Source organism: Epinephelus moara, chromosome 17 (assembly GCF_006386435.1).
Source record: "Epinephelus moara isolate mb chromosome 17, YSFRI_EMoa_1.0, whole genome shotgun sequence".
Classification (NCBI taxonomy): Eukaryota; Metazoa; Chordata; class Actinopteri; order Perciformes; family Serranidae; genus Epinephelus; species Epinephelus moara.
The window spans coordinates 7,427,639-7,443,692 of NC_065522.1; the positions used below are offsets into that span (position 1 = coordinate 7,427,639).

At 40.7% G+C, this 16,054-nt stretch overlaps 1 protein-coding gene across 2 annotated transcripts; it reads left to right on the forward strand.

Annotated features, from left to right (window-relative positions):
• Window positions 1–4,311: 4,311 nt before the first annotated feature.
• On the forward strand, window positions 4,312–10,007 carry slc3a2a (solute carrier family 3 member 2a). 2 transcript variants are annotated; one of them, XM_050067322.1, is made up of 11 exons: window positions 4,312–4,457; window positions 5,536–5,747; window positions 5,876–6,060; window positions 6,916–7,089; window positions 7,197–7,291; window positions 7,419–7,555; window positions 8,177–8,286; window positions 8,578–8,777; window positions 8,876–8,953; window positions 9,039–9,258; window positions 9,343–10,007. In XM_050067322.1, exons 2-11 carry the CDS (start codon window positions 5,551–5,553, stop codon window positions 9,480–9,482), a joined length of 1,536 nt encoding a protein of 511 aa, XP_049923279.1. In that variant the 5' UTR covers window positions 4,312–4,457; window positions 5,536–5,550; the 3' UTR covers window positions 9,483–10,007. The 2 variants fall into 2 exon arrangements, with proteins under 2 accessions (XP_049923279.1, XP_049923280.1); XM_050067323.1 differs by lacking the exon at window positions 4,312–4,457 and adding an exon at window positions 5,091–5,114.
• The last annotated feature ends 6,047 nt before the right edge of the window (window positions 10,008–16,054 follow it).

Below are 16,054 nucleotides of genomic sequence, written 5' to 3' on the forward strand. Positions count from 1 at the left end.
GAAAGACAAATGAAAGAGAAGAGAGACTGGAGGAAAATAAACCTACAATGATTTTAGAGCATAAAGCATTAACATTACACAATATGACAAAGTCCCTTTGAAGTACAACCAACATGACTGAATGTGTGTGTGTAGCATAAACTAATAAAATGTTTTACTTGCAATTTTCTCTGTAAATTGTTCACCAACTATCAGTGCAACATAGTGGTCTATGGGTTCATCTTGAACTGTACGGACTGTATTCTGCGCTGAGCCTGAGACAATGAGATAAAAGCACAAGACCTCAGCAGCCAAACTGGTTTAAACTGGTCCAGGTCTGCTCCGCTGTGGCTTTTTTTTTTTTTTTTTTTTCAAGCTCACGCTGTCTTGCAAAATAAACTCTCTCAGAGGGATCAGACAAGGATTTATAGTGAGGCCCTGTGTGTGTGTTTGTGTGTGAGTGTTCCTCCAGACTATAGATTTGTCACAGAACAATACACAGACCTGCAGGCACCACTAAAAGTTAAACTTATAGGGATTTTAGGCATTGTTAATTTCTGAAAACCATGGATATGTTGCATATGTAAGTTTCATATATCAATGTTTCTAAAATGACATAGTATATTGGCTAACTTTGTCACTGGGATGTGGAGGGGAGTAGAAACCACAGTATAGACAGCTACTGAAGTCAAACAAACAACAAAACTGGTTGTTTTTTAGCAAGTCATCACTGCATTTCCAGCTGGGATAGTGCCATGAAAAGTGGTTGTTTTTTTACCAAGATATCACTGTGTTTCCAGCCGGGTTAGTGCCATGAAAACCAGCTGTTTTTTACCGAGACATAACTATTTTTCCAGCTGAGATAGTGCCACCAAAAGCGGGTATTCTAAGCCAAAACATGATCTTTTCCCAATCATAACAAAGTGGTTTTTGTGCCTTAATATAACCCGTTTTAGCCACAGCGTTGTTGAAATGCAAAGATGTAAATTTTCAACTTATTTGCTACATAATAACGTACAAATGTAATACATCTGTGGTTTGAAGACATGTAATGCTATTAATTATGGCAAGTTGGTTGTTTGAGGATGAAAAAAATTACATGAATACCCAAATTATTGATTATGTTAAGACCCACACAGCAGCATTTGTGTCAGTTACCTGTCTATGTACTAGCTGCGTTATGTGCATTTGAAGTGTTTAAAACTGTGCATTAAGCCACTTTTGTTACAAGTAAACATTGTACTCTATAGCTTTAAGAGTTTGGCCAAATTTAAGTCACAAAATCAGCTGTGAATTTAACTTTTAATTGTTAAAAATGACAGTTTCCTCTTACTCATTCAATATACTTGTGTATGACCATACAACACTTGCTGTTGAAATAACTTGCCTGACATCTGCTGTAAACTGTTGTCTTTCTGAACTGCGGACTACAGTGTAATGTACAATAATCCCTGCCTGTTTCCTCTCTTGTCTACAAAACCATGCAGCAACTTTGCCCTCCTTTCCTCTCTCTCTTTCCTTTCCGTGTGTGTGTGTGTGTGTGTGTGTGTGTTAGTGTGTGTGCATGATTGTGATGAATTTAATGATACTGTCCCCTCCTCTACAGCCAAACGCACAAACAAAGCAGCTTGCTTTACAACAGAACATGTCTCAGAGTGAGTTGTTTCATCAGTGTCCTCCATGAACTTATCTCTGCTGTTGGTGGCTGACAAAGTCACTACTTTGGAAAACATGTGAATCAATATACTGTCACACAAAGTTTCAAATGTTGCTTGGATGTTGACCTGTTATGTGGAAAAACACTTTGGAGAAGTCTCACTGTAGCTCAGTGTTGCATTTCCCTTAATACCACTGCTCCAATTTTTGTTCCAAATTTTGCTGCACCCCCAGCTCACAAACATGTTTACATATGTCTGCCCCCTCCTCTCTTCCCCTCTCATGTCTGCCCTTTCTCCTCTTTCTTCTGACTCCTCCTGCTCTCTTGGCCACGCCTTGTTACTCATGTTACCTGAGCAAACCAGTGGTCTGTCTCGTCCTCTTTCCTTGTTTTTTCCTTTGCCTTTGCCATCGCCTTTCATCTTCGAACGCAGGAAAGTTAGGAAAAAACAGAGGGTATGATGAATATCACAGAAACGGAGATCATCCCTTCGCTGTTTTTCCTCACAGCGTCGGTCCATCATCCTTCCTTGATCAACAGCACAGTGTGCATTCACATCGGCCGGCAGTCAACAGCTCCATTACAGCCTGACTCCGCCAAACACACACGTGTTCAGGCCGAGCTAAAAACAGAAGCAGATGGTGTGTGTTTGAGCTTGTTTCTAGGAGAGACACCATTCCTACAATACATTGAGACATATAGCTTCCAAACACGTGCTGTGGACCCACATTTAGTCTGTGGCTAAATTTATATGCTCATTAGATTAAGTCTCCAGGTTTCCAGTTCTATATTGAAGAAGAAGTACTCCTAGTTGCATCGGGTTGTTATAATTTCCAAAACCTGGATCAATAATTAAGGTGACATGAAAGGGTCATGCAAGGTTGCAGTGTCACAAATCCACAAATAGAAATGCAGCAGCTCGGACACCCCCACTGGATTAATTTTATCCCAGGCCCAAGTTTAGAAAGGCCTGCATTTAGAAAGATGTTATTGTAAATGTGTTTACATTGAACTGTCTGACAACACATGGTACTGTAGCAGGGGTTAGAGTGAATAAACTTGTTTTCTCTCAGTGGTATTATTCATGTTAAAATAAGGATATCCTTTGATTTGCAGGAGGAATAATCTGTAGGAACACAGGTCACGATTTGGGATCCACTTACATAAAATAACATGGGGGTTGTTTAAAGAAACAGAGTGAAAATGCGGCTCCCCGTTGATTGTCCCCTCAGGGCGATAGGATAGAGACTGAACGAAAACATACAGGTGTTCAAAACAAGCACATACAAGCAAAGGCACAGTTACACCAGAGCAAAGTGGTGGAGCGTGTTCCTGAAGTTACCTGTTACAAAAAGACAGCAGTTTGTAAATTGCGAAACCAAAAATATTACCCTCTGAACAGTTACAACAGAACAGTATCATGTGTCTTATTTACTCAGTAATAATAAAACTTATGTGCTTTCTCATAAATAGCCCACAACTTTGTGTACATGTACTTAATGTACTTGACAGTGGGATTCTGTGGATGCTTTTCCTAGAAGTCTGCTGTTAAATAGAGATCAACAACAGCTGGGAAGGTCTCAGAGCACAAGCATGGGCAGAAACAGCGACAAAACTAAACGATACAGCAGTAATGTCAACAACCTGACATTTTAAAAAGGGGATTCACCAGCTATTTTCAGAGCCACACTCAGACAAGACATGATGTGGGTGTTCTGTCTAAAATATATTAATTCAGTATTAATTCAATGCATCCATTTTGTAGGTCTTGTATTATTTGAAAGCTGATTTGGAATAATTTGTGATATTATTCTTGTCTTAAACATAATATATTTTGGTACTGTTTGGTGGTATGGTTTGCTAGTTCTAGTGGGAGAGTCTGGTGTGTCGGATTATTTTCTGTACAAGAAATGTTCTACTTATGAAGACACATGTGTGACATTTATAAAAGGACATTTTTTAATCATTTGCTTACTACAGCAGCACTGTTGCTCAGCTACCAGGAGAAAACTGGAAAGCCACGCAAGTCCAATTCAGCCAAGAAGGGATTACTTTACTTTGTTGCATAAGTTAGCACTAAAATGAGAACATGATCATATCAGACTGAACAGATTACTCAGTGAGTGCTTGTCAAATGTTAATGGAAGCCAAAAAGTGACGCAAATGAAGTCTGTGTGGTGTCACAGAGGGAGAGAAGTGGTAGGAAGTGGGGGTTAAATTAGATCAATAAGGAGCAGAGAGGCAATCGACACTAATCAAAAGACGAAAGGCCTCAGCATGAGCCTATAGTGTGCGATCAGTCCATCAATCAGTGGGTCATCAACATGGTCTACGCAACTGATTGTATTATCTTGAGGAAGTGTTTGCATAACCTAACTTGGTTTGTTAGGTACCCACATGTCATCTCTATTAGCCCCTATTTATGGTGGAATTTTACTTCAGTCTGGAATAAAAACACAAAACAGAGTTCTGCATGTCATGTCTTGTCTTCTGTAGGCATATGTGTCAAAGGCTGAAACAGTGTAAGGACAGACCCAATACAGAAATGTGGTTCAAATAAGTGCTCTAATAGACTGGACATGTGGTATTAAAATTAATGTTGATTTGGAGCACAGGGTGTAGCCTAACATTTGTTCCTAGGAACGGAGAGACAGAGAGGAGGGGGGAAATTACTGGGTCGTCCCCTGGTGGGCGGAGAAACCAGGGCTGCTACATATACAGACCGAGCCGGCCGGTCTGAAACAAGATTAGCAGAGGCAACAGGATTATCGACTGAAAGAGGGGGAGAAAACCCGGACGGACTATACGTTGGCTTTTACAGGTAGTGTTGAATGTACGTCTTTGAGTTTACAGCCACAGGACAAGCTCATGGTGGTGTAACTCTGAATTAAACCGCTTTTATGGGGCCATCATCACTGGGAAGTAGAGTACAAGCTGTTAGGAGCCTCGTGCACCAGAAGATGACGTAGCGATGAACTTGATTTCATCATCTTTACAGAAGACAAATTACACAAATAGTAAACATTTCTTGGTTTCGACCGGTCCGTTTTTACTTGAATTAGTTGTTTTAACAGCTGGGCAGGTATTTTCGTCGAATAATTTATGTGAAACTAATTGAAACGTTAACTTGACTAGAAGAAACCGGCTAACTAATGTACTTCCGATCGAATAAATTAATTAGTTTATAGAAATGGGAAAAAAAATCTTTTATGTCAAACATTGTTCCTAGAAGTGGTCTCAAAAAGGATGGCAATGGTTTTTAAATATTAACTATTCCTGTCACCGCTTTGATAAATGTAATAGTTTTATTGTGAAGGAATATTGTTTCCGTTGTGCGTCGCTGAACGCAGCCCGTAACTGCCGGCCGCTGTTTCATCAGTCAACTGTTGAACACACGACTCGTAACGAACATTTCAAGGGTTGTCTGCCCCTTGTAATTGTTCTTAGAGCAACAAATGCTGTAATTACAAAGTGCAGTGTAAGTAAACAAAGTTAATCTCCGGTTTTATGTGTTGTTGAGCTTTTTGTCAGTTACTTGCTTAAAAATTTGAGGCTGTTACCTGACGCAAGTGTTAATTAGCAACGCCCATTTGATTTCTGCTTTAGGAATTAGCTCGCTAGCTAGTTTTAGGAGTCTAACATTTGTTTTCACGTCTTAACTGTGAGGTAACGTTACTGTATGCAACAGGTGTTAGACTAACAACTTTGTTCTCTTTGCTATCTCATCATTGTCCATATGTTTGGTCACATTGTATTTTCCAGTGAAATAAGACTGTTATTGCTAAGCACAAGTGTTTCAGACCCACACCCTTCCTCACATGAAGACCAATTAACGTGACAGTCCATTATTTCCTCCTCCTCCTTCTTTTATTCACTCCTCTATACCTCCATCTCTACAGAAATCAGATTGAATCATGAATAAGGACACAGAGATCGATATGAAAGAAGTGGAGCTCAATGAGCTGGACCCTGAGAAGCAGCCCATGACTGGTGATGGCCAGGCTGCAGGCGGGGAGAAAAATGGCAGTGTCAAGCTGAAGGTTCCGGAGGACGAGGTTACATTCACCGGCCTGTCTAAAGAGGAGCTGATGAAGGTTGCTGGCACTCCAGGGTAAGCCACTGGAAAAGAATTGCTTTGAACAATGTTTTAAGATATACAGGTCTTGTATTGGTGTGTGGCATAAAGTCATTGGTCATCTTAACTTTTTTTTATCCCCCAATCTCATCCTTTGTGTTTAGATGGGTGCGAACCCGTTGGGTGCTCCTGGTCCTGTTCTGGCTGGGCTGGGTAGGCATGCTGGCTGGAGCCATAGTGATCATAGTCCAGGCCCCTCGCTGCAAACCCATCCCCACGATGAACTGGTGGAACGAAGGCCCTCTGTACCAGATCTCTGACCTTGAAGCTTTCTCTGAGGGATTGAAAGGTACTTTAAATTTCAGACTTTTAATGTCTATAGCGATGCCCTTTCTTGCTACTGTTTGCATGATCTTATTTGCCTATTGTGCCATCCTTACTCCCAAAATAAGGATTGAGATTATCTATACAAGGTGGTTTGGTCTTGGGTTTCCTTAGTTCTGTGTGGCCTATTTCAGCTGGCCAGATACCAAACTGCTGACAAGGCTGACAACAAGTGACTCAAGGTCTAAAGGACGTAAAAAGCCTGCGAGTCATTCCTTTCATATCTCTCCTACTCAGCTTTGAGGTCAGGGTTGAGCAATCTTGTACATTTTTTAGTGGTTTGCAGATAAAAGTTTCTTCACTTGGGATCTCAAAAGTGATTAAACTTGTCTAACAAGCATTTTTTCTTTTCTTTGTTAAATGCCACTAAACAACGTTCACAATTATTAGGCTTCTTTTTTTTTCCTGTTTTGGTTTTAAGAGGCAGGAAGGGGGGCAGGTTGTTCTGCTGTTCTTAGAGTGAATAAGTAGGGAGCACTTGGGTTTCCAACAGGCCTTGGGCAGAATTCCAACAACCACACGTGACATGGTGGAGTTTTCACATAAAGGACCTCCTTGTGCTCAGACTTCACATGGCCAGCAGAGGGTGTGGGGGGGAGTCATTCACATGCTCCTGCTTTGAGTCAATACCTAGCAAAAAGAGCAGCACCTTTCTTCACTGGGCTTTCTCCTAAACCATCAAAATGTCTCACCAGACATTTGCCCTCTCTTTCCACCCCTCTCACCCTGCTACATCAACTCTCTGTTGTCTTTGCTCAATGTGAAATTCACCCTGACACAACATTTCATTCTTCCTCTCTGTTCCTCTGTCTGTCTCTAGGTGTTGAGGCAAAGTTGGATGAAATCAACAAGTTGAAGGTGAAAGGCCTTGTTCTCGGCCCTCTTCACACCGTTCAGGAAGACCAGCCAAACACCCTTAATCTGCAACAGATCAACCCGACCCAGGGAAATCAGGACGCCCTAGTTGCTGTGCTGGAAAAGGCCCACAAGAAGGGTAAGGGGTTCATTCTCAATTAAAAGCAAGACAGATTTTGCTGTGTTTTGGACTGCTCAAATCCAGATGCTGAATGTGAACTGCTTTTGTCTACTTTTCCCCTTTAGGTATTTCTGTGGTGCTTGACCTGACTCCAAACTACCTGGGAGCCTCTCCCTGGTTTACACCGGGTGATGTTGGTGATGTGATGGATAAAGTCAAGGTAGGACACACTCACTATGTCCTGTGGTCCTTCATTTAGTAACTTTTAAGTGTGTGAAACTGTTGCCTGATTGAAAGTATCCATGTCACTGAACTATTCCTGATTCTGTTGTTGCTGAATCTTTCAGGCTGCAGCAGAGCACTGGCTGAATTTGGGTGTTGATGGCATCAAGGTATCCGACCTCACTGTTGCCACCAACTCTCTTGATTGGTCAAAGCTGCGTGAAGCCGTACAGGGCAACCGCACTGACGACACCAAGAGCAGGTAACTACGGCTGCCATTTTATGTCTCTCTTTGGTTCTGCGCAAGTAGACAGTCAGTGCAATGACACAGGATGTTTCATTTGCAAGATTTCTGAATAAATGTAGCTATTGCCCACAGATACAGAGCAAGCAGTTTTGAGCAAAGACTGCAGCGGTATTTATTTGAAAATTAGGTATTAGAAGAAGCTCAATTTGGCAAAAAAAGAGAACAAAAAATGGCTTCCAGCAATTAATTGGGACAGAAGATTTTAAAGTAAAGAATTTGTAGGACTGCTCTTTGCTGGCAAAGTAATTTCAGCGCATGAGTAAAATGTCAGGATGTTGACCTTGCCAGTGTTTCCGGAGAGAAGGTGGAGATTAAAAGCATTCCAGTGCTGCAGGGGGACTGTGGGTGGGGGTCAGGGGGAGATGGCTCAACAAGGCAGGCTTCCAGGCAGATGGGGCTTTACACTCTCTCATGGTGAAGTGACACCTTGTGGCGGGTTTTAGGAATGACAATCTAATTTTTAACATTCGATGGGGTATTTCAAGATGCCATAACTTAACATTTTCTACTTTCAACTAACTAAATACAGTGTCAGCAGTCTATGTGATTTAACCTTTGCACATTCTTTTTCCACAGGGCTCTGATGGGTGTTGTTGAAGGTGTTTCGTCTGCAGAGGTGTCTCAGCTCATCAATACCACAGGTGTAGACTTGGTCCTGTCTGACCTGCTCAGCAGCAAAAAAGAAGGTATGTTGGAATCTCGTTTCTTTTGCCGTACTTGCATGTGTGTCAAGTGTTCATCTTAATTTTTTGGCTATTATTTAAACACAGCATCAGGATGTTTCTGACAAACTACATCCATTATTTTTAATTTTAACTCCATTGCTACTTATTTTGTCTATTTTATCTTATGATTATGTAGTGTGTAAATCAGGAGCTATCAATTGCACTGAAACAAAAGTTAATTTGTGTGTGAAAACCAACCAGTTGGTGCAAATTGGTGCAGTGCATGATGGAATTTTACCTAAATACGTGCAGGTAAGGGGCGCATCATGGCCATGGACACATTGCACTCTCAGCAGAGAAGTCTGGGATGGGGTCTGGGTGCCGCTCAACAGGACCAGCTGTCTAAACAAGCGGCGACTCCTGCTCTGATTCGTCTCTACCAGCTCCTGCTGTTCACCATGCCTGGAACCCCAGTGTTTACCTACGGAGATGAGATCGGCCTTCAGGCAGTTGTAAGCTATGAAACTGAGATGTAAAAATGTTTCAGTGACCTTACAGCTGTTCCAGAGTGTAACCTTTCCCCCCCCCCCCCTCTTCATTTCCTTATCAGGGTGCAGAATCTCCTAAGATGGTGTGGGACATAGAGAAGAAACCAGCTGAAGGAGAGGCTGTCAATGAGACTGCTGAGGTAAGAGTGTGTTCACAGCGAGTGTTAGTGTCCTTATTGATTTCCTCTGTGTTTTTAAAACCTTTTCCGATTCTCTTGTTCACAGGCTCAGCGGGAGGAACGCGTCGCTGTGAGGACGTGGTTTAAATCCCTCAGCGACCTGCGAGGCAAAGAGCGCTCTCTCCTCCACGGCGACTACTATCCTCTCTCCTCCTCCACTTCCTCCCTCTCTTTCCTGCGTGTGTGGGACCAAAGCGAAAGATTCATAACAGCTGTCAACTGGGGAGCAACAGCTGAGACACTTCAATTCAAACTGGCACCGACAGGCAAGTTCAACAGAAGGATTGAGTCAAGGTGTAATGTGTCCTCTGCAATAACTTACATTAACACTACGATCTTTGTTTCTGCAGAAGGACTAGAGTTGCCAGAGAGAGCCAAGGTGAAGCTGTCAACTGATAAAGACCAAGAGGTAGACTCCATGGTCGACCTGGACAAAATCACCCTAGCACCCGGACAAGCGGTGCTGTTGCAGTTCCCCTATGCAGGCTAAAGATGGAGCCAAACAATAGGAAAGCTACCCACAGATTAGACATGTTTTTAAAAACGAAAACTAGAAAGTCAGTCCGAATCCTTAGAAATACGATCGCATATCCATAAGATTCAGGACATTTCTCTTTGTCTTTTTTTGTTGTAGAAGAAAAACAGATTCAGACCCCTCAGACTCTCATCCACTGAGTATTAATCCTTTTTTTATTTTATTATTGTTGACTATCTGTCCAATTATGTGAAAAACATTCCATTCCTGTTCCTCGGGCATTTCTTAAGCAGTCCTTTTTGGTGGTTTTTAATTATAAATTTGAAGAAGTTCTGTTTTAGCGACAGTTTTATTTTCTTTCATGGATTTTTTTTTTCTTTTCTAACAACGGCATTTGTCACACAGGAAAACAGGTTAATTTGTGTGGTGACTTGGTTTAAGGTCTTTTAAGAGTGCTCGTAAACAATTGTTTTTGCAAGCTGCATCAAGTCTGTCAAGTCAACTGAATTGGAGATGAATAAACAGAAAGTTCTGTACCGACTCCTGTGTACTCCATGTTTATTTGTGTTTGTGACAACATCTTTGTAGGAGTGGGTTCTGTGTCGTGTGTTGCTGTCTTGTGCTCCTGTTTGCCGAAGATAATATCAGATGAGACGTTCACTATTTTCAGTCCGTACAGGTGTGTGTAAGTGTGTCACAGATGTTAACAGAGGAAGCATGTAGAGTTTATCAACATCCTCAGATGGGTTATATCGGCTCATGACACATGACTCTAAAATGTACGCAGCGCACATAGCCACAAGTTTCACAAAATAGGTTAAACACTGACTCTTAAAGTAACTATTGTCAAAAAACCTCAACAATATGTCTCGTTTTAAAACGTAGCAAAGCAAATGTGTTAATTTTTAATGCTAAGCAACACTTTGACCCCAGATAACTTTCAATATACCTTTTAAAAAAACACAAATGCAGTTTGCTTTCACAGCGTGTTCGATCGTGGTCTCTGAGACCATTCTGCTAAATTCAGTGATTTATAAACAAACTTCCTGTAAGATGAATCAGCTTTGACGAAATTGAGTAGATGGATGAGCAATTTGAGAAATACTAATACTTTCTCTCTGTATGTACTGTATTTCCCACAGTTGCTTTTATATATAAATAATAGTTCTTGTGTATAAAAGGACTGTGACACTGCATATATATATATATGTATGCATATGTACGTATGAATTATTGCTGTAGGATGCTTTAGATATCGGTAGAAGAGTAGGGTTCATATACAGTAGATCTACATAGACTGACACTTCCTACAGGAAGAATGGTTTTACATACTGTCAATAATAAAATGATAACAATGTTTTATCTATCCGCACAATTGATTTTCAGTTCTGTTTTAAGTCTTGACATTATCGGTTAGAGCAGCACCGAAGGAGAGCAAAGAACACTAACACTTACTGTAAACCATCATGATTGTACCTGTATTTACCACAACAGTCTGTTGTTTTGCTCATTACACTGACAGTCTGTCATTGCTCGACCTGATTTTACACTTTTACCTGTTACTTCTACTTTTATTCAGCTGTGGAAAGCAACTAACACATTTGCTTACTGTGTTTAACTAGAATTTTCCAGTACTTGTACTTGGAGTTTTTCCAATTCTGTGCTTCTTGTTACTTCTAAAGGACTCCATTGCAATTCAGAGAACTGTTTTATGCACTAATACCAATATACATTAGTATATGATGTATATTAGCCTATAATTTTTCGATGCAAATCAGCTTTTGAAATAATGTAAAATACACTCTTCAAACAACAGCAGTATACGAAACAGGTAAAATCAGCTCCACCTTGACCAGCTGCAACATTACCATGTTGATCACACATTAAGCCATCAGTAATTAAAAAAAAAAAGTATTGAGGGCGTCACATCCCCCTCAGTTTTTTATTGGAAGTCTACTACCTCTGATAAAACCATGAAAGTAGTAGACTTTTGTTGCAGGAAAAAGACAAATCGGTGCATAAAAATTCACCAGGATGCGAGAAATTAAGTGTCTGGTGCTCAAAATTTTCTGGCCGAGGACCTCTTAACTCCCCGTTTTATTTGTGATCCCCTCCAATGTTGAAATGAAACCTACACCCCTGTAATATACCACTCTAAAATAAGCCTTTCTGTATAAGTACTGCTCATTTGATACAGTATTTATGTGTATAATTTAGGTCTACATTTATCAAGATTTTGAGTGAGATTATTTGAAAATGAAGGCCTACTTGAAGATATCTTATTGCAAATGTTGACGTGTAATCTTTGTTGGTGTCTGATAATCGCATGTGATGGGCAAAGTGTTTGATTCCATATAAAATATAGAAATCAGCAAACTAAATTAATGACACAAGAGGTCTCCTTAGAAGTTTATACATGAAACGTGAAATCTCATGATGGATCTTTTTAGTTACGTTAGTGATACTGTTACGTGTAATGTAATCTTATAAAACTTCTCAGTTTCTTGCTCAAAATCATCTATTTAAAACCATTCCTTTGATAAAAATGTCAAACAGTCCCTTTAACAGCTGAAAGTAAAGCTAATTCTCAGCAGAGTTTCAGGGTCTTGGTATAATACAGGGCCGCCGAGGTGCTGTGGTATCACAGGGGAGGTTTGAAGTTGCTGATACCGGGAATCAGAGCCCGTCTCGGCACCTCTCTGTGCACCCCACGCCGCTGCGAAACCCAACCACCGTCTCACCCACCGCCATGCACACTCATGACTGACTCTCAGTCTGAGTCTGACACACACACACACACATACATACACCTTTTACATCACGGTGACATGACGATACATGACCTTTCATCAGCTTTCATGGAGCACCACAGAGGCACAAATGATGTTTTATACTGAAATACAGCACTTTAATCCACTCCAACCTGCCACTTTATAATGGAAAGCCCTATGAGTGAAAACAAGACATTGTACATTCAAAAAGCAATCAGAAACCAAGTCATTCCACTCAATATACTCACACTAACTTAACTATTTAATATACTACTATACTACTATTATAGATATATGAAAAATTATTGTTTCTACAGCTTGTTTTGGTAACCTTTATATTAGGCCTGTGACTTCTTCAAGGCTTTCTCAGGTAAGATTTGTTAAGACACTGGAGACAGTACCTTGTTTTTGAACTTCTAGCCCTCACTTTTGACCTCTACTAATGATTATTGTCAGGGCATCAGATCGTAGCATTATTGTCACTCCTGTTTAGTTTAATCAGAGCTGGATTAATGATGTCCCAGAGTGAGAATGAGTTGCTAGGCACCTATTAATTCCCCTTCTGCTGCAAAGGAAATATACTATGACAATGGAAAGCACCAGAACCACCTTAAGTATAGTGTTGGCTGAAAGACGAATTTGAGGATTTTAGAAAAATTGGTGGATTTTCTGCTACTGGGTAGGGCTGTGTTTCGTCTCCTGACTTCATCAAATACACAGATTTTTCTTCTGATATTCTGTTTGTTTTGCCAGCTTGAACACTCTTCATTATGTCCATTATGTGTTTTTGTGGACTCATCGTTCTGTGCTTTGTTTAATTCTGTGGATATCTTACCCACTCTGTGAATTGTGCAGTTTTACTAGGCTTGAACACGAACGAGCCTCGCATTTGCTGACTGTTGTTTTATTAAATGCAAATAAATTTGGGAATGTACAAAAAAAGCACAAAAATGAAAACATGAATGTCTTGACTCTAACTTTCTTAGAGCAGGGACTGTTGATGAACTAATGAAGAAAAAAATTAATCTTTAAAGAAAAAAACCCCAAAACAATTAGAAGTGCTGGTAGGTGGACATTGTTCTCTTTGGGCTTAGCCAGGGTAGCTGTCTCTCCATTTCCAGCCTTTATGCTAAGCTAACTAACTACTCATTCACTGAACGACCAAGAAAGTGGTATAGATCTTCTCATTTAATTCTAGGCATGGAAGAGAGTAGGCTAAATCTTTTCTTTTAAGTCCAGGTGAAGCAAAAATAAAAATGTGTTGTGTTCGTCACACCACAGGAGCTGATGTGCAGCAACAGGCTCTGGTTAGCAGCTCACCCAGTAGCCAAGCACACACACACACACACACACACACACACACCATGAGCCGAAGAACGAGTGAGGCACTGCACAGCAACAGACTCTTGTTCAGCAGCTAACAGCAGCTTTGTTAGTACAAAGCACACACTCACAGCAGCGAGCAGTGGCTGCAGGGCTGTGTGGCTGATTTGGGCTGAAAGACTGAAAGTTATGTTTGTGATGGCTATTTTGCTTGTGTTTATTTGATTGTGGCATTTAACAGAGTTGTTTAATAATGTAGCTATTTATTGGCTAATTAGCGACTGAAAGTCCTAAGAGCGCTTGTTGAGCGTAACAAACTCAACACACACAGGGGTGCACGAATTGACACTAATGTTCTAGTGTTTTGTATAGTGGTAGAGGAAACAGAAATGATAAAAAAAACATTTTAACAGTCTTAGGCCCTTTCTACACATGTACAGATAAATTTAAAAAGGCATATTTGACCCCTCTGTTTAAAAAAAATAAAAAAATCTATATGTCTCTGTCCACACTAGAATGCAAAAACCACCAGTGTTAACCGTCACAGTTTTGAGTCCATGTAGGAGCTCACTTAAAGATTCAAGTGATGCTCTAGACATGCAAAATTCTTTCTTGAATTCTTTATCCAGAACAACCCCACTCTCAAGATTGTCCCAGCATCTAGCGGTTAGACCAGGTCTGATCCAAAACTGTCCTTTCTGGCAGACTTTACACTGCAGACGCTGAGTTGGATCAAATTACACTGGGCACAGCAGAAGTTGTTAAGTGGTGCAGCAATAGACCCTTTTACTAGTCTGGGACCGTTTAGTGGCCATTTTGGTAAGGAACCGGAATGAGGGCGAGAGAGACAGGATCCGGAATTCGATGGATGCGCCTTTCCGTCAAAATAAAAGCACCAAGCTAATAAAATTGCGGTGAAACTTTTTAATTTAAAGAATAATTTACAAGAAAAGCTCCAAGCAATTAAGTTAACCTTTTTCTTTTATTGTAAATCGATGGTGCACCAGAATTTAAAGGTTTACTTTGGTGAACACTTTTACTTTGGTGAATTTGGTGAATTCCGGATCCGCTCTCTAGACCGGAATTTATATAGAAATATAATGCTCAGTTTCTTCAACCAACAGGGCTCTCATCTTAGTGTAGAGCGTCAAACTTAAATTATGAACGCACCTTATCAGATCACTCACTCTCCGCAAGTGTGACTTGAAAAAGTTAACACTGACCAACGGGACCAGACTGGCCGACCCGTATGCTCTCACTCAGTAGATGGATGATTTGACAGGATTGCTGAAGGTGGGATGGCCGGCTTTGTGGTCGATTATTATGCCAATCTTACAAAGGAGGACGACACTTGAACGGTTTCCTCCACTTTGTTTTGCTATCGAAGCTAACGTTAGCTAATGCACTAAAAAGTTAGGGTTACAGAGAAATCCAATATTCCTCTTAATACCTCCCCAAATTCTGATGAGGTGGACATGATCATTTATTTATTTATTCATCCCTACAACAGTTAATACTTTTTTCCCAAACCTGATATGACGTGCGAGCATTTTTGATGATTGCCTCTGTCCAGTCCTTTTGTCTCATCACGTTTAACCGTAGTTGTCTTTGTTTTTGTTGATGGGCAGTGGCAGCTGGTATGGGATAAATTTTAAGTTTTGAGCCATGACTCCTTCTATTCTGGCTCCCAGTAACAAAACAAAATGACATTTTAAGACTCCCATATAACCTCCAGCCCTGTGATGGCGAGTCAGCGTTTTGCCTCCACTTGATAAAATGATGTCATTGTCGTAAAGGGTCAATAATCTATAGGCCCTAAAAGGGACTACAGTCTAAGTGTATTTTCTAACATGGTCATTACACCAAGCAGTGCTAACAAAACATAAATAAACTGATAGTGCTACTCCGCCATTGTTATCATTTTTTCTGGCACATGCTCATTACCCAAAGCAACAGTGGTAGAGCTTAGATCGGGCCCAAAAAATCTAGCCCGACCCCACCCGAGCCTGGCCCAGCCCATCCCTTTAACTGTAATTATGAGCCCAGGGCCAGTTTAAACCCGACTGTTTTTTAAAGATACGAATGTGGACATTGAAGGCTGACTCTCGTCTTTCTTTCCATGGCAAGCCTTCATCATGTGCCTCTAAGTGTCGAGGTCCCCGTCTTTTTTCTGTCATATACCAGCATCGTACTGCACTTGGTACACTCGACGAAGCCGACGCACACGTTGTCACCGTCAACAACTCACATGTGCGCGGCCAGTGACGCCGTCAAGGCCAAAGGACAAAAACAGGACCAACTTTGCATGGCAACAAATAAATTAAGATGTTGGCCTGTCAGGAATGTTGCATGCTTTGTGAAATATTTCATTCTAGCACAATAAAATTACTCAGATTTACAGTGTGTTAAAACTAGATAAACAAGTTCTTGTTAACCATACAAACTGACTTGACAATCAACACAGGCAATTGAATTGAATAGCCCATTAGCCAG